Raw genomic sequence first — 27,874 nt, 5'->3', positions numbered from 1 at the left:
ATCTGCACTTTATGAGGCCTGGGTCCCGTCTTTATTTGTCTTTAGATCTCCTGTGTCTAACACTATGGTTGATACATCTATTTCCATAAATGCTTGCCAAGGAGATGAAAGAGAATGTTTATGGAAGTGCTTTGAAAATCACAAAAACACTAAGGAAACCTAAGGGATTGTGGTATTGTATTCACTGCTAATGATGCAGAGAAAAGTACTTTTGAAAGTAAATCACTTATCCAAAGAATAAGATGGTCTGATTATTACTAGGCCTTTAGGCCAACAGATAGGTCCATTAATTCCCAACCTAAGACCCCATTCACAGACAGCACAAAACAAAACAAACAAGAAAATTTTAAAATTAAAAACACTTAGTCCTCTAAATGAAGGAAAACAGAACGAAGAAAACTCAAAACACAAAAACAACAACAGACCCCAAACAAAACCCTGAACTTATGTCCTTTACTTCCCTGTGCTGCCTGTCCTGTGTGGCTCTGTGACAGCCAGGGTCTTGGGCCTGTGGCAGAGGAGTTAGCTGCACTCTCCCGAGCTGACATTGCTCAGTTTCTTGTCTTGGTTGAGCCAGTCAAGAGAAATGCATCTAGACCAAGAAAGACAAGAGGACAAATGTCAAATGTTAATAATATGTCTCTCGTCTGGATCAAAAATGTCGCCAGAGTTGGTTCACTCACTGCTCATGCTTATAATTCTTTCTCCTTGGAGTTTGTGGCAACATCCCAATTTGTAGAACTTGGGACAATTTGCAGATGAGTTTTGGTTGGGGCAGTGTCCGCACACATAGAAGGGATTATTCCCCCAATCGCTGGTCAAATGCACCAGTGTCTAGGATCCACGACAGGCTCTTCTTAGATCATGGAAGGAAGCAGTCAGATGAGACAGCAAGGGGAGTCCTGAAGAATAACAATAGAAATTCTGGGCTTCTAATTTGTTGCTTTTTGAGCTCGTTTTCAAAAAAACAAAGTCAAATGGGCTTTGTGGCTTTTTCTTGCCTTCCTCACCTTCTTTTGACATGGCTGGCCGTGATGCTTCACACCCATGCAACAATTTCTCCCTCACTTTCTTCCTCATAGCTGTTTTAATTCAGGTGACCATGTGAGGGTACTTCAAAAAGTTCATGGAAAAATAGAATGAAAAGATAATACTAATCTTTCTGTGAACTTTTTGGAATACCCTCAACTGTCCACATTTTTTTTGAGATAGTCCCAGTTGATGGTCATTGTCCTGAAATGATTATTTATAACTTCCCCTTTCACTTTCAAAAGTCACCCAGTTTGCATGGTAAATTACCCAGTCACCCTATTATGAGTGAGGTTTGTCTCACACTCAAGAATGGGGACAGTCCCTAGTTAAGAGAAAGGCACATGGCATGGGGAGATGCAGTCAGACCCCCAGCCGTCACATCCTGGCCGAGTGGGCAACTTGGACAAGTTAGTTAACCCCTTAACTCTCAATTTCATCGTCTATAAAAAGGGGAATAATAATAATAATTGCTCCCCTAGCCCAGGATTATTGTGAGGATGACATGAGACCAAAAGTGGTGAGGACTTACCACAGCACTGGCCATGGAGTAAGTCCTAATGGTGGTACCCATCGTTCTTACTTGCCTTTCCTTCTTTCTTCTCTTGCTCCCTTCCTGCCGTCCCCACCCCTCCATCCTCTCCTTCACCTTTCTTTCATTCTTCCCTTTTTTTCTTTCGTAAGTAGTTAATCATTGAATTGCCTGAACCTTGTGATCAGATCAACATGGTAGAAGCAGAATGCTCCTGTCTCATGCCGAAGGCCACTGACACAGCGAGGAGTGGTCAAGGTGATGTTTCAAAGTCCTGTGGACCGTGTATTGGGGTTGCATTAATTTTGCCTTTTCTTTGTGCCATCAAGGAGAGCAGGAGCTCTAGACTTCGCTTCTCAGTCATCTTTGTCTGGGGCTTCCCTCTGAGGTTGCGCACGGTTCACTGGTTTTGGTAGAAGCTGGACATGGTGACGTATGCTTCTTCTTGACTTGATCCCAGGGACATGAGGAGGCGCTGCCCCTGAGCTGCTGGGTTCATTGTGAGGATTCCCGGTTGGGGAGGAAACAGAGGGGGCAGAGTGCCGTTTGTAGTTCCAGGGCTAAGCAGCAGGTCCTGGTACACATGAGGCGTGTTCTCGCCTCTCTCCCTGCACTCTGGGGAGCTGGAGGAGGGGAGCATAGGGGCATCACAGGCACTGACATTCCCAGCCAGGCATCTGAGGGGTGACTCTGCTCTGAAAGTTTCTGGGGTGAGGACTGCATGCTCAGATGGCCACGTGAGACCCTGAACTTCTCCTCCAAGCCTCTGCTTCTCTGACGCATCCAGTTGTGGAGAAAACATGTCTTGGAGAAAGCCTTCCACTTCATCTCTAGCTTGAATGCCGTCCACCTTATGAATTTGGCAGTCCAGGAAACTTTCAGGATTGAAACTCACATTCAAATTCTGCACAGAGAAAGAGAAGGCATTAGGACGGCACCAGAGAGACACGCCCCTAAATGTTCAGTTCAGGAAAAGGTCTAAGGAAGTTTCTGACAGTTTACCCAGGAATGTCAGACAGTTGACCACATGTTCCTCAGTTGACTCCTGGCTTCTGAAGTGTTGTGACACTTCAGGGTTTGAAGTCACCACTGGCTGTGCCTTCTCCCCCAGCAAGCCCCGGAGTTCTGAGACTTGTATCTCATTTTAGTTCCCTTCTGCAGCTAGGATCTCATGAGGGACTCTAGTTACAGGATGCATAAAAGACCAAAAGTTGAGTTTCAGCTATTCCTTAATCCTGGCTTATGATTCTTGGCTACAGGGCTGCCAGTATAGTGCTTCATTAAGCACCAGAGCACTCACCTTTTTTGGGTTCTTACACAGTTGCTCTAGAGTCTTCTTATGATCAGGGATACTGGGCCACACAATAGGCTTAATCCTGAAACCAGAGGACATTGATGGATGAAATGAATGGCACAGGGAGCAGGCACAATAGGTCTTTCCACTTATTCTGAGCCGGGAATCAGAAGAGCAGATTTCCAGTCTTGGCTCTGCCACACTAGGTGGGTGACATGGACAAGTGACTTACTTTCTCTGGCCTCAGTGCCCTGTCAATCCAACAAGCTGGCAATGAGGTAGTTTTGATGTAGCTATGGAATTAAAGTTTGTCCTGGTCATTTACTTCTGATAGAGGTGTTGTCACCTTGTTCCTTCTCTTTACTGGCAGCAACTTCACTGCTCTCATTTTTGCAGAAGTGGGGATATTTTCTAAGTTACTCAAGGAAATTGCTTTAAGGCAGTAATTTTCAAAAATCTGGGGGTATGTGGCCCTATGCTCAAGGCTTCTTTCTAGAACATTAAGTAAATTAACTAGTACATGTTTAAAATATCATTTTATGATGGTCCTATCATGGGGCAAAATTCAAAAGTCCCATGAATTTTTGTGCTGAAATTCGAGACTTATTTCTTTAAAAATTTATTATTATTATTATTGTGAAATCCAAGATTTCAAGTACATTTGCCATGGGTGATGGCTTCTACGCCTCTTAGGAGACTTTGGAAGGAAAGTTTGGGAAAAACTGCCTTAGAAATTTTTGTTTTGTGGGGAGGGTTTGATTTATGTCTAGTTTATATATTTTTGCCTCTTATGAATTCAACTGTGGAAGTTCACCAGCACCTGAGGATGGGAAGGGATGCTGGGCACTGTAATTCCTGAAATGCCTCATTCCCCTTTGCAGTTTTTTCATCGGTAAATTGGGCTCAAGCTCTGATTGTCTGGGATCCCATGCAATCACCCTCTTAATTAGTTGAAAAAGTCACCTTTTTTTCCATAACACACAGGCCAAGATGACCAGCAGAGCCACAGAGAAGGAACTCAGAATGCTGAGAGTTAGTAAAACGGGACCCATCTCCCCTGGAATACAAGGATAGATCATGGTTAGCCTTCAGTAAGCATGCAGTGGGCTAGACTTTCAGGATGCTTTGAGTTTATTTAGTGATGTGAGCCCATTTATTATTTCTTGAAGGTTGCTTTTCAGTAAATAGAATGATGTGCCAGCTTTATGGGGAGGATTTTGGTTTCAGTAAGTGACACTGACTCGGGCGATCAGGCTCTGTCACTTGAAATGTGAAAGTGATCTAGCATCAAAGGTACTGCCTGCCACTCCCTTCCTGACTCCCACCACCAAGGGAAAGATGCCAGAGCGGGGGTTGACGAGATAGAAGTTCACACCGCAGTCGTAGCAAGTTCTAGGGTGTGGATGGGAAGTTGGTGTGGCAGAATACTTCCCCGATCCCCAAAGGGAAGGTGTATGTGCGGTGCTTTGGGTCCCCAGAGGCCTTCTTGAGCCAAGTTCTTTAGCTCTTCTGGCCATTTTCACTTCCTAGGCCCCAAGGACATCATCATTCTGGCAAAGGAGACATGGGACTGCCACACCAGCCTGCCCACTGGCCATCAGCAAAGGTGTTCCCTGGAGGGGTCCTAGAGAGACCAGCCACTGGGATCCCAGGCTTAATTGGTAAACTGGAGGTAGTGGGTGGGGATTTTGTTCAGAATTATCTGCAGCTCCCAGGAACACCCAGGTCAGTAGCATCCAAACAGTCTGTATTAGTTATCAGCTCCTAAGAACCCCACTCCCACTGAGTCCTTGTTTTTCACAAAAGGGGCAGGTCATTATCCAAAGAAAGTGTAAGGATGCCCTCTGGGGGGGTCCTAGCTGGCGGGTTAGTTTCATCAGCCTCCCTCTCACTTTTGCTCCCACACTTTGACATGCAAAGCACTGTAGACTTTCTACAGTCACTCCTCACCTGCACTATTCTTCTCTGGAGTCCTGAAGTGGTAACTTGGACTCCATTCACTCCAGAAGCCTTCAAAATAAGTGGAAGGAATGGATCGGACTTTAATCTCATACATTGCATCAGGTTGTAGCTTTCTCTGCAGGAGTGTCAGCTTTGTGCCGGATAAGTTCACGTGCTAAAGAGTAAAAAATGCCATTAAGGTAGAAAAAGAGGTGTTGCTCACATCTCTCAAATCATTTCAAGTTGAACTCCTTTACAAGTAGGCACTTTTTCAAGGTTCTCTCATATTTGTTAAAATAAGGAGCTCTAATATGTGGAAGGGTCAGTAGCAGAATTAGGGCAGAGTCTACGAGCCCTTGAATGATGCCGTGAGTGGCCAACGAGGACAGTGATATGCCATCACCATCTTTATTCTGGTGAATTAGGTACTACCACTTCGGAGGATATCAGTCACTCCCAGGCTGCCACCTTCCTTTCCACACTTCAATATCTTCGTCTATCCCCCCACCCCTTCACGTGCCAATGGGTGATGAAAGATTAGGTTAGTGAGCAAGAATCATTTCCCTCTGGAAAGATACCATTTTGCATTTTGCATTTTGAATGGTAATATAGAGACAACAGTCTCCTTAAGGAAAAAAAAAAAGTTCTATCAGTTTGATAGGTAAAAAGTAATAGTCCATTGTCATTTACACTTACATTTATTTGAGTTTTAGTTTTCATATGTTTACTAAATTTATATATTTATTATTTTGTCAAACTTTTCCAAGTTCTTTGCTCATTTTTCTACTGTGATATTTGTCTTTTTCTTAAGATTTATAAGAGTTGTTTCTATGTCAAAGATATTAACCATCTGTCTACTGTACATGTGGTAACTTAATGCTAACTTTTAATTTGCCTTATAATTTTGATTATTGCATATATTGACTCATGCAAGCTTCTTCTTTTTATACAGTCACAGGCATCCATTTTTCCTTTTTTCTATTTCTTTGATGCTTAGAATGTTCTTCTTCATGTTAAAATGATATAAACAGTAGGCCTATAGTTTTTCTAGCTTGTTTAGTTTTGCATTTATGTAATTTACTTAAATCATCCATTATTTTTAATTATTAATATATGAAGGGTGCTAAGAATTTAACTTAATTTTCCCCCAATAGTTAGCTGATTTTCCTGGCACCATTTTTTCAAAATCCTTTTCTCCACTATAGTTGTTTTTCCATTGGTGCAATTTTCAGATGAATAATGGAAGATTATCATCACAGGATCACAGCGGTCCAGTTTGCGTGTTTGTTGTTAGTAGAAGGAGAGAGCATGTGGTTTGTGGCAGGCATCACATTCATGCAGGTAGCATACTGCAGCATACTGCAAACAAACAAGGCTGATCCTGGCCTGAGAACGGAGGATGCTCTTTTAGCATTGATAAAGAGAAACCATCGTCTGTTTTTTTGTCCGTGTGGTGCAGAAGGGACAGAAATTAGGCTATGGGATTAAGAGAAATCTGATAACCTTGGACACTTTACTTTTCTCCCACCTTTTCCCCCAAACAGATGGCAGGGACAGCCAGATCATTCCAACCTCAGAAAATCATGAAGAGACAGCCTAAATAACCCTTCAGTTTAGAAAGGATGAAAATTAACTTGTTACTTCAAGGACTAAGACCTCAGGCTTTAAAATAAAGGCAAAACAAAGACAAGCATTCTGCCTCTTGTCCTTAGCTCACGCTGTTCCCACAAATCCTGTTAAACCAAAGTGTGACTATGTCTTGGTGATGGTATCCAGACATGATTTTTGTCCGATTTGCCTGTGAAAGTGATGCTAGACATGACATTTTTTGAGGCTCCCTAATAAAGAGGATGGATTTGGTCTCAATCTATATTGTTATCCAACTAATTAACTGAGAAACATTCTAAAGACAAAAATTAGAACAAGAAAAAAGTCAGAGCTATAACAGTATGCACCAGGGAAGATCCAGGTTTTTTGTGGGGCCTAAAGATTGTGCACTATTGGGAGCTTCTTTCAGTAAAAGAAACATTTTGAAAACAAAATTTTTAGGCCCTCCCAGAGTAAATGTACTGCTAGTACAATAAAATAGGTAACATTAGGGTTTTTATGTTATAAATGTGGTTGACCTACATACCATCCAATTGTTTTCATCTTTTTCCGGGCGGTAGGCTACATTGTGTATTAAATTTTTTACATACATCTTTTGCAAGTGTGATGTGTTAAATGTCACCACAAAGTCCTTTGCTCCTTCACGGTAGATGACTCTTATGTCGAAAGGAGCCTCAGGTTTAACTGAAAAAGAAAAAGAAATAAAGTCTGTCTAAAGGCATCAAGGAAATAATTATAATTTTTAAACTCTGTCTCCTCTGAAAGTCACTCTGACCCTTTCTGTATCAGTAACTGGCTGACTATTCTGCAAGCCAATTCTTCCTGAGTTTGAACCCAGACTGCATTTCCCAGCCTCCTTTGCAGTTGGGTGTGGCCCTGTGAGCATATGAGTGGAAGTGACGAGCACCCAGTCTGTTCCTGGCCCAGAAACTCTCCTAAGTGTGACTCCTATGCTCGGTCCCCTTTCACCTCTTGGAGACATCGGATGGAAGGATCCCCAAATATTGCTTGGAGGAGCACCACCCACAGGTTAGGTACACCCATTTTGACTCTAGCCTGGGAAGTTAGTTGTCTAGGGACAGGGTCACTACTTTTTTTGCATGACTGATCTCAGTCCCACTTGTTAATGAGAGCATATGTGTTCATCAAACTTTCACTCTGTAGACTGGATCTGAGGCTTTCTGAACTGGACTTTAGACTGACTTGCCAGCCCAAGACAATGAAACCCTTGTGGTGGAGTTTGGCCCAGTTATTGTGGTCACTTGTGCATAGTGGTGACTGCCTAAGTTTCTCCTGCGTTGCCGTAGAGGTACTGAAAAAGTAGAAGTGGCTGCTTCTTTACTCTTGGATGTCTCATAAAAGGGGAAGTTTGTCCTTTTTGACTCTTAGATGCACTATAAAAAGCAAAGCTACCCTAGAGGGAAGCAGGAGGAAAGGTGGTGGGTGGAGAGAAACAGCCCAACCCAGAATCCTGGCAGCCCTCTTCCACCTGCCAAGCCAGCGGCTACTCTTCATCACATTCTCAACAAGACCTGCTGAGACCAAGTGCCCCACCCTGTCCCCAGCTCCCAAGGACTCTCAAGAATGGAGAAATTAAGGGAAGAACAAAGCGAAAATTGATTACACACCTACTAAGTGCCAAGTTCTTTGCTTACACTTTCTTCAAACGGTCACTTATCACTAGTATACCGATGAGGAAATGGAGTCTCAGAGAGATTAATTAAGTTCAGTCTCCTGTAAAATGGTTTAACAGGATTTAAATCCAGTTCTGTCTGATTCTGAGGCTCATTTTTCTTCATTTAGCTTTTGTTTTTTATCAAAATATCAAATATCAAAAATAGCCCTGGCTTGTCCAGGTGCTCTCCAGACAGGTCTGCCTCTAGCCAAATGGTGTCTTTGAGCATGCTGTGGGTTGAATGTGTCCCTCAAAGGTTCATGTGTTAGAGTCTTGATATCCAATGTAACAGTGTTAAGGGGGTAGGAAATCTTATTACAGTAATGGAAAGGTGGGGCCTTTACGAGGTAATTAGATTGTGAGGACTATATCCTTGTGAATGGAGATGGGTTAATCCATTGATGGTTTAATGTGTAGTCATGGGGGTGGTTATGATGGCTTTGTAAGGAGAGAGAGTGAGAAGCTTAGCTCTCTTGCTCAGGGCATTGACCATGTGACACCCTGCATTGCTGTAGAAGAAGACCCTTACCAGATGTATTGGACTTGGATCTCCCAGCCTTTGAACTGTAAGAAGTAAATTATATTTCTTTATAAATTTCCAGTTTCAGATATTCTGTTATAAACAACAGAAGATGAACTAATACAGAGCAAATTAGAAATAGATGCTCATTCCTCAAGCAACATTTTTAAAAGTTAATACATTCTCGTATGGTCTTAACAATCATATCAATCTACTCTGCCAAGAAAAGTGGGAAGGCAGGAAGCTGTCCCCTCCAGCCTTATTGGGTGGGGGACCCCTAAATGAGGGGAATGATGGGGCGAGTGGTTGCAGGGGAGCTCTGGCACTGGGGGGAGCATTCAATTTGAATTCAGTTAATTGTGGTTCCATTAATGAAAATGTCACATTAGAAACCAGGAAAAGATGCTGCTGTGAGACTCACCTCCACCACTTCTCATCCTGCTTGTCCAGGGGTGCTTTCCAAAGCCTTAAGTCACACTATCCCTTGCACAGGGGCCTTTGCTACCAAGAGTGTACCTACCCTGCCTCTTACCCTTGCCCCTCAGATGAGACATGTCAGATTTGCAGTCTGCTGAGGGTTGCAGAATGAGGGCTTCCAAGAACTTTGGGCATGTGAGATCTGGGAATTCAAATGTGGCAGGGTGCCACCTGGAGCATTTGGGCATGCCGTGAGTGCACATATGTGTACTAGTGTGGATTTGTGTAAGAATAGGCTGTCCCCTGATTCTCCAGGGCTTTGCCAAAGGACCGAGAATCTCTGCCTTCTCTGCTCCCTCTCAGAGAAGTGAATATATATTTGCAATGTAAGTGGTGAACTTTTAGATATTTTGCCCTTGTGCAGTGCACAAACTGAACATCCATCCATAGATGTCTAGTCTCCAAATGACCAAAATTCAGCTTGCTCATGTCCTCAGAGATATGCTGTTATTACCATCCCCACCCTAGACAATATTCACACTGGTTGTGGCCAATGCTACTGTGTGGTTAATATACACAACCATCTGCCTAATATCTCTTTTTCACTGTGTTTACTTTTTATAAGATAATTGTTACACATGGGACTTCTGCTTTTATTCTTTATTTTACCACCTTAGTAAAACAAAGCTGAGACAAAGCTGAGCTAGATTTCTCACTCTTTCTTTTCTCTAATAAGTGTTGCTATCTTACCTTCTTTTTAGAGAGTGAAGTGGGTTGAGAATAGGGACAGAAAGAACCATATTATTTAAAACCAGCAAAAGAATGCATTTCTTCAATTACTTTAAACAGTTTTCCACCCTATATTTATTGTTTCATTTGTAGATCTCTATAGGTAGGATAAATACAAATAGTTAATATTCCATTGTACTGATATACCATGATTGGCTTAGATAATCTCCTATACCAGGGTATCTCCGAGGTTGTGAAAAAGAACTTTATTTACCTCAGGGTCATAAATCTGTAAGTAATGAAAAATACTTTTTGTGTCTATATTCCCAATCTTTCTAATTGTTACATGACTCATAACCAAATGGTAAACTGATAATTAATACTGACTTATAACAGATAACTAACTGAATTTACTGATTCATATCATTATATATATATGAATATTATATAGAGCCAAAGGAAACATGCAGATGGAATTTACCAGTTCAAATTGTAATTTTTTTAAAAATGTAACTATTGTCATTCATTTCTGGCAAAGTGTAATACGTGTATTCTAGGCCAAATCAGATTTGGCCATGCTTCATTTTTCAGTAATAATTCTCTTAGGAAGGTGTAATAATTAATTTTGTGTGTCAACTTGGCTAGGCTGAGCTGCCTAGTTATTTGGCCAAACATCTGCCTAAAAATTTTTTTTAGACATGATTAACATTTAAATCAGCAGACTTTGAGTACAGCAGATCACTTTCCATTATGTTGTGGGCATCATGCGATCAGTGAGGGCCTTAAGAGCAAAGACTGAGGTTCCTTGAAGAAGAAGCAAGTCTGTATCAAGAACGCAGTGTAGATAATCTGCTTGAGTTTTCCGCCCTGCAGAATTTGTATGCAAGACTGCAATGTCCACACGTCCCTAAATTTCCAGCCTTCCAGCTTGCCCTGTGGATTTTGGACTTGCCAGTTCCTACAACCACCTGAGCCCATTCCTTAAAATAAACCTCTCTCTTCTGTCTGTCTGTCTGTCTGTCTGTCTATCTATCTATCTATCTATCTATCTATCTATCTATCTATCTATCTATCTATCTATCTATCTATCTATCTATCTATCTACCTACCTACCTACCTATCTCCTATTGTTTCTCTTTCCTCTGGAGAACTCTAATATGGAAGGCATATTTATTTTTTAAATAACTTAGTAATTTATCTAAACCCACTCAGAATATAGTGGGGATAGGAGGAAAAGACCACAGGGAATTCAGGAGAAGGCAAAATGAGGAGGAAAAGACACATGTAGGTGGAGGACAGGAGGTTCAGCTCCAGTGAGACACTTCATGTAGATTTGCTCTTTTCTCAATCTGCAGGTGTCAAACACCTTCTTTTATAGCTGAGTTTGAAGGTCCTCAGAAATCCTCTCACAGCAAGAATAAGTAGAAGTTTTAAACTTTTTATTTATTTAAAAAATATTTGCATTATAGAATTTGCTGTTACCTATTGCAAATGGTTTCTACTATCTGTAAACTTTTAACATACCGAAAATCTAGACACAGTGTCTTCAAATATCCAAAAATGACAACCATAACCCCATATACAACTTCTTACCTATATTGACTATATTCATTTTTTTGCAAGTTATACTCTTTTCTCCAAGCTTCACACATATTTTGCTGTCTCCAATTAGTAAGAATTTATTTGTCTCGATGAAATATATCTCTTGCAGTTTATTAAAATTCAGGCAATTTACCTCCACAAGGGACTCACTGTAAGAACAAAGGGAACAAAGGGAATTTGTCTTGATTCAGGTAGGAGTTTCTATATACAATGGAATAGCATCACATGTACATTTCAGTTGTATGACTTCAACTCTGTCTACAGGTAAGTGGGTGGGTGGGTGAATGTTCAAGAGAGAGAGAATAAATTAAAATAATGCGGCTTCCTGCTGTCATTACATACATGATGATTTACTTAGGCATTAGATTCAGTTGACCCTAAGTAGTCTAAGCATGTTCACGACAATTGTGGAAAATCTCTATATTTTTTATAATTGATCATTGAAAAACAAATACTTTGTTTAGGTAGGAAGATAATTGCTTCTTTTTTGGTGTTCTGCAGGAATAAATGGGATAAATAAGAGCTGTAAAAAAATTGATCAAAACAAGGGTTAAAGAGAATGATAAAGTAATCTAAAGCACTATATATACTTAATGGGTAACTAAGGGATTTTCGCAGGTAATTTTGGCTGATAACCCTAATGAGACTGGCCAAGAAAAGAAAGGAAAGATATAAATTACCGATATGTGGAATGTAAGAGGGTATGTCACTACAGATCATGCAGATATTAAAAGTATAATAAAGAAATAAGGAAATAAAAAAATTTATGCCAATGCATGTAATAACTTAGATGTAATAAAAAAAATTCTTATAAACTCCAGTAAAACTGACCCACATAAAAATTGAATGTCTATTTATTTCAAAAAATTAAATTTATTATCAATAAATTTCCCCATTAAGAAAACTTTATGCCTGATGGTTATATGCTGGTGAATTTTATCAGATGTTTAATAAAGAAATAACACCAATCTTACACAAATTCTTCCACAAAACAGAAAAGGAATGGACACTTCCCGACTCATTTTATAAAGCTAGCTTAACCCTGGTATCAAAGCCTGGCAAAAATGCTACAGAAATTTACAGACAAATATCTCTCAAGAATATAAATGAAAAGATTCTCAAGAAAATATTAACACCTTGAAGATACATCATGACAAAGTAGGGTATATATCCCAGGAAACCAAAGAAGTTTTGACTTTTGAAGATTAACCAATATAATTTACCACATTAACAGAGTAAAAGACGTAAATATTCTGCTCATCTTCAACTGATGTGGAAAAAGCATTTGACAAAATTCGAAATCCATTTGTTATAAAAACTCTCAGCAGACAAGGAATAGAAGAACATTTCTTCAATCTGATAGAGTACTTACAAAAAAACCCTATAGTTAATATCATATTTAATGGTGGAATTGTAAACATTAATTCCTCCTCTGAGATCAGGACAAGATAGGGGTTCCACTTTCACCCTTTCTATTCAACGGCGTACTGGAGGTTCTAGCCACTGTATAAAACAAGAGGAACAAATAAAAGATAAAAATTTCCCTAAATTATTCTATATAATATTAAAGTCTCAAGAGGATTTTTAAAAAATGGACCGCTGATTCTAAAATTTATGTGGAAATACAAGGAACCTAGAATAGCCAAAATACATTGAAAAAAGTAGAACAAATATGGAGGAGTCAGAACACTTGATTTCAAACTTACTATAAAGGCGTGATAATCAGGATTATTGAATACTGGCATAAGGATAGACAAATTGATCAACAGAAAGAATAGTTCAGAAATAGACTCACACATATAAAGTTAATTGATTTTAAATGTAGGCACCCAATAAATTCAATGGGAGAATAGAAAGTCTTTTTAGCAAATTGCCCTGAAATGATTAAGTAAATATATAGAAAATATGAACCTCAATTCCACACAATTATATATGGATTAATTATATATGGATTATAGACTTAACTATAAAGGCTGAAACTATAAAACATTAAAAAGAAAACATCTTCCCAACTTGGGGAGTAGGCAAAGATATCTGAGCAGAAAAAACCCCCAAAAAGTACTAAACATAAAAAAAAAAAAACAAGAATACTGAACTTCATAAAAATAAAAATCCCCTTGCTTATTGAAATACACAATTAAGAAAATGAAATGGCAAACTTCAGACTAGCATCAAATAGTCACAGTACATATATCTGACAGAGGAATTGTATCCAGAATATATAAAGAACTCATATCCATCAATCCATCAATAAAAGGACAGATAACGCAGTGATTATAACAGATACTTGCCCAGAGAAGATGTACAAATGGCCAAGCACATGAAAAGGTGTTCAACATTATTTGTTATTTGGGAAATGCAAATTAAAATCACAATGAGATACTATTTCAAATCCAAATGTCGGAAATGATGTGTAGCTCTCACACGTTGCTAATTGGGAAGTAGGGATGGTATAAACACTTTGGAAAACTGTTGGGAAGTTTCTCGCTAAGTTAGATATACATGTACGCCATTATACAGCAACTCCGTTCTGGGTTTTTTTACCCCAGAGAAATGAAAATATATATTCACAAACTGATTTGTGCAAGACCATTAATAACAACTTTAAAAAATAATAGTCTTGCAAAAACACCACAGTCCAAGAGAAAAAAGGATTAAAAATTTGTGGTATATTCAGACAGTGTAGTAACTACTCGGCAATTGAAAAGATGAACTGAGAAACATCAACATGGAAAAATATCACAAATGTTTTGTTGAGTGAAAGAAGTCAGATGGAAAAGAATAAACAGTCTTATTCCATTTATAAGAACTGTCAGAAACAGGCATAACCAAACGATGGCAGAATTCATGGTTGTAATTGCTCCTGGGGCATGAGGAGTGACTGGAAGGGGACATGAGGCATCCTTCTAGGGCGAAAGAAATGTTCTGTCTTCACTGAGGTGATGGCTCCATGTCATGTACATTTCTCAACACTCACTTAGGATTTGCACATTTTACTGTATACAGATTTTACCCCCTGAATGAACTGTCATCAAAAAAGAAAGTAAACAAAATTAAATAAATAATCTAAAAATTGAAGAAGTAATAAAAGGATATATTTGTTTCTCTAGTTTCATTGTAGAGTAAACAATACAGGTTGAAAGTAGAATGACTGGTTTCTCTTCTTTCCCCAACTCTCAATTTAATTCCCCTTTCCTGTGTAACCATGGTTCCATGGTTATGAGTTCATTTTTCCTGCATTCTCTTTAAGCCCAACCAAAGGGTTATTCAACAAATCATGAGAATGATGCCATCTTCAGACCTTTTCACCTGACGTTCATCCCAAGCTTGCTGGTTTCCATCTAGTTTACCTTAAAATATGCTTTTTGTTTTTACTATGTTACAAGTGGGAAAATTCATTTCTGAATTTTAGGTAAACATGCTATGTGGAGAAACTAGGAAGGACAGTGACTCTTTAGTTCAATGCTTGAGTTTAGAATATATTTGTAAGTAAAGAATGAGTGGAATATTCAATAATATAGGTGCTAAACCTGTAGCAAGTTTCTGGTACTGTAAAGTATTAAGAAGGATCTAACATGGTATTCTGAGCTCATTATCACTTTTCAGAGAATGAGATTCGTGGGCATCGGACAGTGAAGGATCACCGTGTCTTGTGAGCCCGGGCATACTTTTTAGGGTTCTGAACTCCAGGAACTGCCCCATGAGGAGGATAAGCCATGCTGGGAGACTAAGGTAAGTAAACCCTGTGGACTAGAACAGGCAGCCTCATTTTGTGCCACTGACTTAAGCTTCAGGTTACTGGAGGAAACTCATTGTCGCCTGTGAGTAGTCCAACTCAATTCAATCCAGTTCATTTCAATTCAATTCAATTAAAACAATTTACTTGGTTGCTAACTATGTATTGCTAGGCTTAGGAATATTTTAGGGCCATACTGCCCAACATAACAGCCACTACCCCACGTGTGGTCACTGAACACTTGAAATGTGGCTAGTCCAAGTTGATCTAAGCACAAAATACACAGCAGATTTTGAAGATTTAGTGTGAAAAAATGACTGTAAAATATCTATTAATATTTTTGCTTATATTGGTTACATGTCAAAATGATAATCTTTTGAATATCTTGGGTTAAATAAAACATTTTGTTAAAATTGATTTCACCTATTTCTTTTTTTAAATGTGGCTACTATAAAATTTAAAATTACCTATATGGCTCACACATTTATGGATTGCATTCTATTTTTATTGGACAGGGCTACTCTAGGGTATTTTTGCAGGGAGAAGAGAGCACTACAAGTATCTAAGTAGTATTATAGGCTAGTGAATTTGACCCTGCATTACCTGCCTAGGGGACATCACCCCTATGCCACTCACACAGATCTCCTGATTTTGAAAATATGGAGAATGCTGGGGACCTTATAACCTGGTTCCTAACCCGGCCTCCACCCTCCTAAATGTCCTCCAATTTTGTATGCTTTAGTATGATAAATGCATTTCTCTTGTTGATGCAAACAGATAATTACGTGAAAATATTGAAAAAAACAAAAACAAAAACAACTGTTGCTTTCATTCCTCAGTTGACTCCAAAAGACAGATTCTAGTTAAAAAATATTGAACAATTTTGAGGGTTAATATGGTTTACTGTAGAAAGGAAGAACTTAACAACACCTGACAGACATGGCTAGTTAATCCTAGAATATTAGGGTGCAGGCTGTGATGGTGGTGGTAATTGATAAAAACAAAAAGTTGCACATTTGAGGTGGTATCTGTAGGTGGTATGTGGGAGTAATTGCAGTGCCCCCAAGAATGTGGGAATAAAGGAAATAGGGTTGCTTTCTGAGAGCTGACTATGAAAATTATGCAAACACCTGAGCAGCAGGGTTCCAAGTTAAAATGTCTATGGAGTCTACATAGGTAATATAAATGAGAGAAGTGGTCTTAACTTCAGGACTGAGATTTCATTCCCATCTGTAGGAAGCAGCTGGAATTCTGTTCCCACTGCTTTTTGTGGTATGGGCCCAGTGTTACCAGATTTGACTTTTAAAAAGATATCCAGATTTTTAAATGCTGGCAACTAATTTTGTAAAAACTTAACCACATTGATATCTGAACTAAATAATTTGCCTTATTTCCTTCGTTTGCTTCTGTATTTACCAAACAACCTTTCAATCATATTTTTAATGGAAGTCAAACCACACTGACAGGATGAAGTACTATTTACAGACACTCATCCCTTCTATCCCAGCGCAAGGTAGTTGTTATGATTAGAGAACTTAAATAATTCTGTAGGCCATAGAGCTATTAATTGTTGCAATTAGGATTCCAACCCACATGCTTGTTTTCGGAGCCTCTGCTTTGTCACTTAAGACACCGGAGGTCTGGCTAGAGTTTTGGTGAATAAAAAAATTTCAGGCCCCTAGTAGAAGTGGATTTATATTGATATGCAACCTATTAGCCCTCTCTGTATGCTGCCCATCCCCCCTCATCCCCCCAGTACAAACTCCTGTAGATTCCGAGCCCAGTATGAATATTTGGATCTCTATGGTAGTTGCATCTGTCAATACGGAGTCGTCAGTTGGCATAGTGGTAATCCAACTCTGTGAGCTTGGTTAATCCAAGTCCATCTTTCAGATCCACTCATTGAACACTAACTAAATCAGTTTCTAGGCCTGAGAGACTAGTGGTCACATCCAAGGCAGATCCAAGGCAGGTGTAGATTCATTGCAGGCAATGGAGTCTATCAACAATCCCACCCGTGTAATCACTTTATCAGCATGCATCATTTTTGGTAAATTCCAATTTCTTTTTTATAAATTTATATTAACAGGAAAAATGCTCCAGTGAAGCTAGTTGTGGAAAAGAAATCCAGCAAACCAGCAAATACAGCACTCTGTTTAACTGAATTTAATTTCACATACATCATCTGCTCTGAACCTAGAAGTTGTGTGAATCTCCCCCTCAAGGTATAGATATGTCTTATGAAAACGGTTGCTCTCTAGAGTACCTTAATCTATTTAGGAGCTCATATGTACTGTTTTACACCGAAAACAGGTCTTAAGACAATCCATTTCCAATTGAAATATCTGAATCCAATTGGAAAATCCAAATAGAGTCTCTGGACAGATTAAAATATGACAGAAAAAATTAAGAGACTTGTTAAAGGAAGTGGGCAAGTTTGCTCAAGTGGGCAGGGAGTTGGTCAAATAATGTGTGAATGAAGGTAGACAGAAAGGTCAGTCTTGGTCTGGCCAAGAGAAACCACGGTGAACATGGTAGTTCACCAACAAGCTGGTTGAGGAACCCAAAGTCAAACCTCTGTGTGGGAAGTTGTGTCACCCATGAAAATGAGCTCATAGTTTGAACGAGCAGTCTCGCTGTTTTAGTGTAGTCTAGTTGCAGCACAGATTCTGGACATTGTAGATTCCTGTTGTCTTGACACATTTTATTCCTGGAAAGTGTGTTATAGAAGTGAACTAACAGAGGCAGACTGAACACACTATGGTACTCAAGTCCAAAATCATATTTACTCAATGATTACAACAGGAAGAACTGCATGGATAGATGTAGGAAGCTTCCATAAATTAGTGTAAGATGGAATTCAGGGCTTGTCTGGACTACATATTGTGGGGGATTGCCTCAGTGTCTGTGAAAAATTAATAAGCCCTCTTTCATTACTGGTGGATCTTGACACTTACCCTACTAGAAAACTAACTAAAAATTAGGTTATCTGATACGATTTTGGAGATAGCCTCAGTCAGAATTTCACATTAGAGTATTTTTTCAACTCACCAGAGATAGTAACCCTTGGCAATAAGAGATGACTTGAGGAGGAGAAAGAAGGTAAAGTCTCCTCAGCTCTTTGCCAAACTTTTACACCAGAGACTTTCTCTTTTTCTTTGCCTTTTCTCTGAGGCCTCATGAAACCAATCATCAACTTATTCCTGTGGATTTTTGGAAAATTTACAGTGAGGTCATCTGATGTCAAACTGTGTCAAGAGAGTGGAAGTTAGGTCTATATTCACAGAATTATAATTTAATGTCTTTTCTCCATTACTCACTATACACTGGATGATTTTTCTGAGTGCTTTACATGTATTTAAACTACATAATCATCACAATCTTCCTATGAGGGTGGTTATGTCACTTTACAGGTGAGGAAAGTGAGGCATAGATAAGTTACATAACTTGCTCTATGTCAAAAAGCTAGTAAGTGCTGGAATTGGGATTTGAAACCAGGTAACCACTTCAAAATGCAACTTGAAAACACTAGATTGTCTCATGTTGGGTAAAAAGATTTTTTGAGAGGCATGTTCTAGGAGAATCAGGATTTAAATTCTGCTATGGAGTCAGGAGGAATGTGGAATCTCCCAGGTCCATAGCATCATTTGACTGTACCCTCAGGACCTGAAAGATAATGCTGAGGAGGTGCTTTGCTTCAGTATTTTGATGAAGAACAAGGAGTTTCAGGATGTTTTTGAAAACTCATTAGATTTTGACTTTTGATAATTAGACCACACACTCTTTCCTTTGCAGCTATTGAAAGAGCACATGAAAAGAGAGACAGAGGATTTCTAAGCACCCATTAAAACCCCCATTCCTCACCATATTTGAAATTCCAGATTGGTACTGTTGATGTCCAGGTCATCAAAAGCACAGGTCAGCGAGTGCCGGGATCCATTCACTTCCAGTTGACTGTAGCACGAGAATGAGTAGTCGTCCAATTCTGCGTCTTCCAAGTCTCCTGGGGAGGAACAAACATGCAGCTGTTAATGAAGTAAATAAATGAATCTTTTTGAAACCTGACCTGACATTAATAAGATGACAGGCTTTTGTGGCAGACATGAAGGAATGATTATATTTTATCCAAGGGCAAGGACAAGGAAGTTTCAAAACAAACAAACAAACAAACAAAAACAAACCCCCAACTATGCACAGTTTTCAAATAGAAAAAAAGCTTCGTCACAGTTAATAATAACCTACAAATATTTTTAAATATTTCTGCCATTAAGTTAGTGTATTAGAGAATTAGAATGAGGCACTGAATAGATTCTTCCTTTGTTTAAACTGGAATTTCTTCTGCTACATTTGTTACATTGAATGTTTGAACATTTTAGATGAGAGTTTTTATTTCCATCATTCATAAGTTACCTAATCTAATTTTTGACTTTATTACTAATCTTCATTTATTTCCATCCAAGTTTTTTTTTTTTTTTTTTTTTCAAATGAAGGAACATGATAGTTATCTCATAGTCGGAAGTTTGCTTTTTAAAGGGATTGCTTTCCCTTGCCTAAGAGTACATCCCAACTAAAAGTAGCATTGATTATGTCCATTGTGTGATTACTTAAGGCAACTTGTCAAACTATTGACTGAGGCAAATGTGATTAGAAGAAATTAGATCAGGCATGACTCAGATCTGGTGGACTCAGATTCGTGAACATTATACATATTGCTGCTGTTCCACAGATTCTTCTTCTATAGATACTGTATCTTATAGATACTAGCAAGGTTTTGTAAGAAAATTTTGCAGCCACTTTGGGAAAGTACAATCTGTTACAGATAGTATTTGATTTCTTAAGCTGGGTTGTAGACCTTATGATTAAAGAGACATTTTGCATGTATATCTCACAATGTGAGGGTACTTCAAAAAGTTCATGGAAAGATTCATGTTATCTTTCAATTCTATTTTTCTACGAACTTTTAAAAATACTTTTGTATTTAATAGAAAAGTGAGGCTGGAAAAATCTGTCAGCAAATATATTCTGACAAGAATCTGAGAAAATTCAGAGTAACTAAAGCCATTCTCAGAGTGGTTGTGAGCTTGTGACTGCTTCCAGGTATTTTGGTCCACTGGTACTAGAAATTCAATGCTTCTAAGGCTATAAATTATATATAGAATATACTAAAATCAAAACCCAGGCGAGCATCTCAGAGGCTATGGGCTGTCCAGACAACACTCCCTTTACTTAAATTACCCAGTAGCTCTGTGGGAATGTTAATAAGGTTGGTTGTAAGTGGACCAACCAGTTGAGTGGCAGATTGGTTCAGTCAAAGCAACAAATCTTGAACAGCCCTAGCTGGATAAGAGCTGAAGGCAATGTTCACAACCATAGACATTTGTCTTTCTGACCATCCCAGGATCCATCCAGCTCACAATTCTGACACCAATAAAGGCCCCTTATGTAATTTCAGCAGGGTATGGCCTTCCTCCCGATGACAGTATTAAATAATGAAAGGCAGCCCACCATTTAGGGCTCATATTTCAAAATATGCTCATTCCTAATTTTATAGACTTAGATCTCTTCCCATAAGAGCTGGCATCTTTCTAAGTGGAAGGGTTCTGGGTGGTTTTAGCTGCCCTTATATGGCAGTCCTCATGGTTTCTGACCTTTTCATTCTTTGGACCTTCTACCAGTCCTATGCAACAGAACAGACATTATTGGTTGGGTTCAGGCATCCTAAGGATCAGCTTTGTCTCTACAATTCTTCAACATACCATGTAAGCAAGAGAGGGCACACTCTAACAGATGTCAGGCACCAGCAGAACAAAGGACTCCCACTGCCCTTAGCCATGCAGTCTGGCAAAGCTTGTTTGCTGTATACTCTCATACGCTATGCAAAGCACTGTTCATGCAATTTATAAAGTAGCTGTGTTGTAAGAATCAGCTCATTGGCTCTTTAGAAGGTGTTGCTGCACATAATTGCTTTGTAATGAATAAATTTTTTTTTCAATGACTTGTAAAATTGTGTGGCATTTTAGAAAGAGAATGTTTAACTTGATGTGAGCTGAAAAATTCTTAGTAAGCAATAGTATACACAGTGGTTAAGACCTCTGGTGTCAGCTGAACAGATGTGGGTTTAAATCCTGGCTATTCTACTTTGTAGCTGTGGTCAGGTTACATGTTCTTAGGTTACTTAACCTCTCTAAACCTTACTGTTCTGATATGTAAAGTCATGTTATGAGGAATTATTGAATGGATATATACAAAGACTTAGCTTAGAACACTTAATAAGGGTTAGCTATGACTATTATCATATTTTTTGAGAAATAAATAATAAAGAGGTAAAATAAGAATTCTAATTCTGAAAATATACATGAAACATTTGGGGTTCTTTTGAAAAAGAGTTCTATGTCAATTGAAGGTATTATCACTATCGTTTTGAAATTACATAGAGCTATTGGACAGTGAATTAATTCAGTACTCTTTAAATACTCAATAATGAATAATATTAATATTTAAATAAGTAGCTAAGCAAATTCGCCATAAAAATTTAATTTTTTTGAATATGTTTGCTAAATGAGGCAATGTGGTTTAGAAGTCTTCTACCTACCTAATGGAATTAGTTGATTAAAAGTTTAAATGGTTTGGATTTTTTAAAAAGTATCCCTTTCTTCTCTTGATCATCTTCATGGTTATCAGAGAGCTACCTGATCTCTTAACAAGCAGCAGCTAATTATTTTGTGAATTCCTTATATCCCAAACTGGGAAGTATTTTGATGTGATCATGTGAATGGGTGGTTACAGATCTCTTAAAAAAAAAATCTGAAATTTAAAAAGTTGAAGTGAAAACTCAGCCTTCAATTAGAATTCTTATTTCCTTTATAAATGGTATGGCCATCGGGGAGAAATAGTGAGAATATATTATATCAAAAGAGTAAGATTTATGTGTTTCCTGTCCTGCATCTGTTTTTATAAAAACCCAAGGCAGCATTTAGCATAGGATAATGATCATCTCTCACAAGGTGATTCATACATAGTCACTCTGTGAAAAATGTCAACCCTCTGACAATTCCCTTAATGAAAAAATTCTAGGGATTTCCATCTTCAGTAATCATGTGATTCAAAATATCTAAGCTGAGTCATTAGGCTGATGTGTTTGATACTGTCTATAGGCAAATACATTTTAACTCTTAAATGAAAGAGCTTAATTTGCATGAACAAATTGGTGGTCCATGTTTCTAGGTGGATCCTGCTGCTGCCTCACACTTTTGCCTGTGGCTTTAATTGTTGTAGTTACAATGTATTTACTAAGTAGGCAGGATCTGCTTTTAGGTACTAAGTATTTTGAGGACCCCAAAGAGATTTTTACATATGGTAAATTTATTGATATGCAGGCAATGAAGTATATGTCAATCAGACAACTCAGATCTTTCTCTGCTCAGTTATTCACTAAGAATCTCCCATGAATACATCAAAAGTAAAGTATTTTAAAGAAAATTTCAAATACTTATTGAATATCTCCTATGTTCTAGACACTGATTTAGAGGCATCAGTCAACATTCAAGGTCCACATTTTGAGAGTCCAATGCATTCCTTTTAGACCGTTCTGAAACATAATAAGCCTGTACAGTATTGTCCTCTGCCCCCTGTCCTGGTGGTAAGAACATACGAAATGACTGAATACGTGATAAGTTCTCAAACTCTATCCCAATCCGGTGCCCAGCTCAGGTCTGTGAGGGAACTGAGTAACCTGAAACGTATACTAGAGATAATCTGCAATCCTGAAGAAAAGTTAGAAATGACTCACCATTCTGCGCATAGCCACTTTCTCCAGAAACGGCTTGAAGTAAACAGAAAACCATACTGAAAGCTGTACCTAGAATTGTCATTCTGAGAGGGAACGACAGGAGAGAGCCGAGAGCCAACGTGTGCGCCTGTGTGTAGAAATGAATGAGAGAGAGAGGGAGGGAGGGAGGAAGACTTAGATGTGCAGCTTTATACTTACTTAACCACAGACAGGAGGAAGTATAAACACAGCAGAAAAAAAGGCGAGTACCAGAAACAGGAAGTCTGAGTAAAAGTATTGCTGCTGTAAGCAGATGTAGAGAAAACGAAGAGATGGAGCATTTTAAACTATCATACCTTTCAGGTATTCCTTGCAGCTCCCTAACTTACTGTGTTGACTTTGGAGTGAGGTGGTAGATTCAAATCTAGGCTCAAGCTATCTCAGGCTAGGGCCCATTTTAAAAGAATTGTAAGAGAAAAATCTACACTTACAAAGCTAACCAATTGATAGTTTGGAGTGAGTTTTGCTTTAAAAACGATTCCGCATTTTATGAAGTCATTTATTGTAAGCTTATTTGAAATAGTTTACCTCCAACCTCTGAGTTTCACAAAACAGCAGTTTTTCTCTTTGGTTCTTTGTGTATCCCTAGTATTTACTCAGACCTCGCCCATGATAGTAGGCATTCAAGCATCAATTGTTTAATGCAGGAGTTAGCAAAGTGTGGCCCAGGGCCAAAGCCCGCCCAGTCCCTTTTCTTGTAAATGAAGTTTCATGGGAACACAGCCTCACCCATTAGGTCCTGTGTTGTCTACACCTGCTTTTTTCTTACAAAGGCAGAGTAGATGAGACAGAGATCGTTTGGTAAATATGGTAAAAAAGAGTAAAATCTTTACCATCTGACCCTTTATAGAAAAAGTCTGCTGACTCCTTGTTTAAAAGATAAAATAGATACTTTCTTAGTGTATTTAAAACAGGATACTCTTTGTGAAAATGTGATCGCCACACAACTTTTCGGGAATATATTGCACATACAAACCACACTGCTACCTACATCAATAGGGCAGAAGTGAGAGACAGTGACATAGATTCAAACTCTCCCTAAATTTGCATGTCAATCAAAACTGTTCCTGGTATGGCCTCATGGTTCAAGAGGTGATGTTCATTAAGCCTGGCTGACTTCTTGGTAATTATTGGATTCTTTTTTGTAAGCCATTATCAGTGTTCAAAGGCACAGGCCGGTCGCAGTCCTGTCTCCAACAGACGAACAGCGCCTCCTGTAAGACACACTTCTGCTCAGGTCTTCAAATGAATCATCTGACCTGGACTCAGGCCATAAAGCACCACTCTCTTGATTCATAGTGGCTCTCTTTTGGAAAGAAGCCACACATCTGTGATCATAAGGGGATGAGTACAGAGAAGCTAAGTGGCCAGTGACTTATGAACTTCTGTTTGATTCACTGACGTAGGTAGAATGGTCCTATGGGCCTGTAAAAAGGGCTAAATTAACAGAGATGAACAACATCTCACAGGGTGTAAAGCAAATCAGAGTCTTTGAAAGCTGCATGAGTCAACTTACCTCATCGTTACAGTCATCTGATGACAATAAAATGAGAAAAGAGGGGGTGGGGCATTTGTGTAGTCTCTGGACACTCCTCTTCAGTTTTGAGGTGGACTCAGTGACAGACAGGGTCTGCACCAGTTATGCCATGTGCTGGACTATAAGCCCAAGGGATAGTTCAGAGCAGGAATCCAGTGGAAGGGGATATTCTGTATCCTCCATCCACTGCGCCCTTCTTGTGACATTTCAAAACACCTTCCAAACCAAATAAAAAGTGACAATTTTGTGCATCAGATGATAATTTGTGTCCTCATTTCTACAGTAGTCCCCCTTTATCCTCAGTTTAGCGTTCCGAGGTTTCAGTTACCCACGGTCAACTGTGGTCTGAACATATTAAATAAAAAATTCCAGAAATAAACAATTCATACACTTTAAATTGCATGCTGTTCTGAGTAATGTGACGGAATCTCGCACTATCCCACTCCCCCTGCCTGGGATGTGAATCATCCCTCTGTCCAGCTCATCCACGCAGTAGATGCTGCCTGCCTGTAAGTCACTTAGTAGCCATTTAGGTTACTAGATCACCCACGCCTTAGATGCTGCCTGCCTGTAAGTCACTTAGTAGCCATTTAGGTTATTAGATCAATCCATGCTGTAGATGCTCCTTGCCCATATGTTGATTAGTAGCCATCTAGGTTATTAGATCAACTGTCACCATATCGCAGTGCTCGTGTTCAAGTAACCCTTCTTTTACTTAGTAATGGCCCCAAAGAGCAACAGTAGTAATGCTGGCATATTGTTAGAATTGTTCCATTTGACTATTAGTCTTTGTTAATCTCTTACTGTGCCTAACTTATAAATTAAACTTTATTATAAGTGTGTATTCATAGATCAAACACATAAGATTGGGTACTATCTGCAGTTTCAGGTCTCCACTGGGGGTTTTGTATACCCTGTGGATAAGGGGGGATGGTGGGGTTCTGTAATTTTGTTTTGGATGCTTGTTTAGAAAATCGTAAGCCTGATTCACAAAAATTGGCATGTTTTGTGCATTGAGCTGAATATCTTTTCAAGAAATGTATAATTATAAATTCCCATGAGCTAAGCGAGTGTTCAAGGAGAAATCACAAGTTATATCTGTCTAACACAGATCTCATAAACTGCTCACGGCTTGTCACTCCGTAGGTGAGTAATTGGGTCAGGTCTCTTTAAATTCTCTTGTTTATCATTTAAGTGGACTATCATTTTGATTGTATCTCTTTGCTTTAGTTGTGGAGAGGTAAAAGAACAAAACCAAGACACAATATTTTTGTACAGCATGTGCTAGTTTGTTCAGGGGATTTCCACTGGGGCGCTTACTCTCTTTGGGTGGGGCAGGAGATGCTGAAAGGACCTCAGAGAGAAACCTGAATAAGGCGTGGGGAGCTGAAAGAAAAATGAGAAATGTCATGAGTCCTTCTAGAGATTGTGGGGGAACAATGGTACCTTCTCTCTTTCTTCACCCAGGTCTTGTTCATCCTTTGGAAACTTACAAAAGCTAAGGAAGAACCACCTTGCCCAGCCTGTTCCCTAGATGAGAGACATTTCCTATATTGCTTTGTCATTGTCATTTGTAAGACAAGCACAGACAGAGAGAAGAAAAGAGGATTAGGAAAACCTTTCAGGGCACCTGAGCCTCCAACTACGAAATCAGGACCCAGGCATCAGACTGAAGGCAAAGCCCGTCATTTGGGTGGCAGCTTGCTTGGGTCGTACGTCTTCTCTTTCTCCTCTGTCATCACTTCCGTTCATCGATACCTTTCTCTTCCTTCAGTTTCATGAGTTCCTATGATGTGGTGAATCATTACCAGGGAAAGCCATTGTATTGCTTCTCATCCACACGCAGAACATACCAGCCTCGTAGACTCCCAATACCAGTTGGCCAAGTCTCTCTTTTCTTCCATTTTTTTTTTGGTGATTTTTCAGGTCATTTGTCACACAGACAATGCACATAACAAAAATTTTCTTTTATTTTCATATTGCAATAAGTTGCACAATATTCCTATAAAACTGGTACAGTACTAAGGAGTTTAGAGAACTGATCTTTTAGTAATATTTAAAATCCTGAAAATGGTAGAGTTGGAGAAAGTGTGCATTATTTGATTGTTTGCTGTTTGTTAACTCTATAAAATTCTCTCCCATTAAGTCCTATGCCTTCCTCCTTTTTTCCCCCCGGTTAGTAAAGACAAAGTTTTTACTGGGCAGTTGCAGGCTGAGCATCTTAACTTATTACTAATTGTCACTATCTAGACTCATCTCTTAGGAATGGAAATTTGATTTCTGTCCTCTTACAGAAATTACAAATTTAGCTGGATAGCTGCCAGTGTGTTGAGTCTTTCAGCATCCTTAGGAAATAAACAGTTTCAAGAGTAAAATTATTTTTCAGAATCAGTGTTTAGATAAAGTTTATAAAAGCATTTAGTAATTTGTCTTAAATGAGCATGATTTAAAAGTCACTCACCTGGTGACTGTACACTGAAGGACAATAAGATGTCACATCAACAACAGGAAGAGCGTATGTTACAACAGGAATATCCTGGGCAAAGTCTGATGTTTGAAAAATACTCAGTAAGTTCCACAACATATTTAATGACACATTCTATGAAATCTGTATGAACCGCCCCCTTCTATTGTCAACTTACCTTTTTAAATGAACAGATTTTTATCCTTAAGTTGGAAAACAATCTCGGCCACTTGCCTTCAGAGGAGTGACTGGGGACCTCCAAAACCTGTGAACACAGAGAAACAAAACCAGCTAAGGGCATCAAGCAGCCGAGGGTGGCTTCGGGAGGCCTGTCATTGCTCTGGTCCTCAGTGAATTGTCTTTAGCATTTTGTCAGCATGTGCTGAGTCAGTCCCTGGGGTTCTGAGGGGGAGTCCCAGCATCTTGAAGTTTCCTTTCCAGGAGCACGACATTTTCCTTGTTGTGGCTCATCTTTCATTTCTCTTTCCTCCTTAGCCCACGTCTGCAGCCCCATGGCTTGCTGTTGTTGTGTTCTTTCTGGGCAGAGTCAGAAGTTCACAGTTGTTTCACCTTTACAAGATTTCAGCCTCTGTCACTGGATACAACAAAAATGGAATCTCTAAGTACAAACTTGTCGCTCTTTGCTGAAGATATTTCTGCCCAAAAGTGAGTATTTCGATTTCAGGACACGTCTAAACTTTGATAAAAATGTGAGCAAGAGGGCCAACCTGGGGGACAGCGTTATGGCATGCCTTCTGGCGAAGGCTGAATTCCATCATGGCGCTTCTGTGGGTAGCTGGAGCAGGTGCGGGTGTCCCTGCAGCTTAGAGTCTCCCTCTGGGCCCTCCCCAGCAGACAGATAGGCTCCTGCAAATGACTTTAGGGTCAGGTGCAGCACCCCAGTGTTTTTAAGAAAAGTCTGGATTAAGTGACTGCATCCTGGTCCAGGGCCTGTGCTCTGC

General features: G+C 39.2%; 1 protein-coding gene across 2 annotated transcripts; it reads right to left on the bottom strand.

The window, feature by feature from the left end:
• Positions 1-1,961: 1,961 nt before the first annotated feature.
• On the bottom strand, positions 1,962-22,954 carry IL7R (interleukin 7 receptor). 2 transcript variants are annotated; one of them, XM_063087798.1, is made up of 8 exons: positions 22,873-22,954; positions 18,948-19,086; positions 11,339-11,496; positions 6,931-7,088; positions 4,806-4,971; positions 3,819-3,912; positions 2,862-2,937; positions 1,962-2,465 (listed from the first exon to the last, which is right to left on the bottom strand). In XM_063087798.1, exons 1-8 carry the CDS (start codon positions 22,952-22,954, stop codon positions 1,962-1,964), a joined length of 1,377 nt encoding a protein of 458 aa, XP_062943868.1. The 2 variants fall into 2 exon arrangements, with proteins under 2 accessions (XP_062943868.1, XP_062943869.1); XM_063087799.1 differs by lacking the exons at positions 1,962-2,465; positions 3,819-3,912 and having other exon boundaries at positions 2,888-2,937.
• Positions 22,955-27,874: the final 4,920 nt, after the last annotated feature.

The sequence above is a fragment of the Cynocephalus volans genome, chromosome 2 (genome assembly GCF_027409185.1).
Source record: "Cynocephalus volans isolate mCynVol1 chromosome 2, mCynVol1.pri, whole genome shotgun sequence".
NCBI classification, from domain to species: Eukaryota; Metazoa; Chordata; class Mammalia; order Dermoptera; family Cynocephalidae; genus Cynocephalus; species Cynocephalus volans.
This window is presented reverse-complemented; position numbering and strand designations above follow the sequence as displayed.

What these genes read in the sequence shown, in the direction of transcription:
- IL7R (XM_063087798.1), bottom strand. Translation starts at nt 22,954, where the DNA reads ATGACAATTCTAGGTACAGCTTTCAGTATGGTTTTCTGTTTACTTCAA. An exon ending in AATCTGGAATTTCAAATATG is followed by an intron (nt 11,497 to 18,947) that starts GTGAGGAATGGG and finishes TTGTTCTTACAG; the next exon opens with TGAGTCCCTTGTGGAGGTAA. An exon ending in TGTGTGTTATGGAAAAAAAG is followed by an intron (nt 2,938 to 3,818) that starts GTGACTTTTTCA and finishes CTCTGGTTTCAG; the next exon opens with GATTAAGCCTATTGTGTGGC.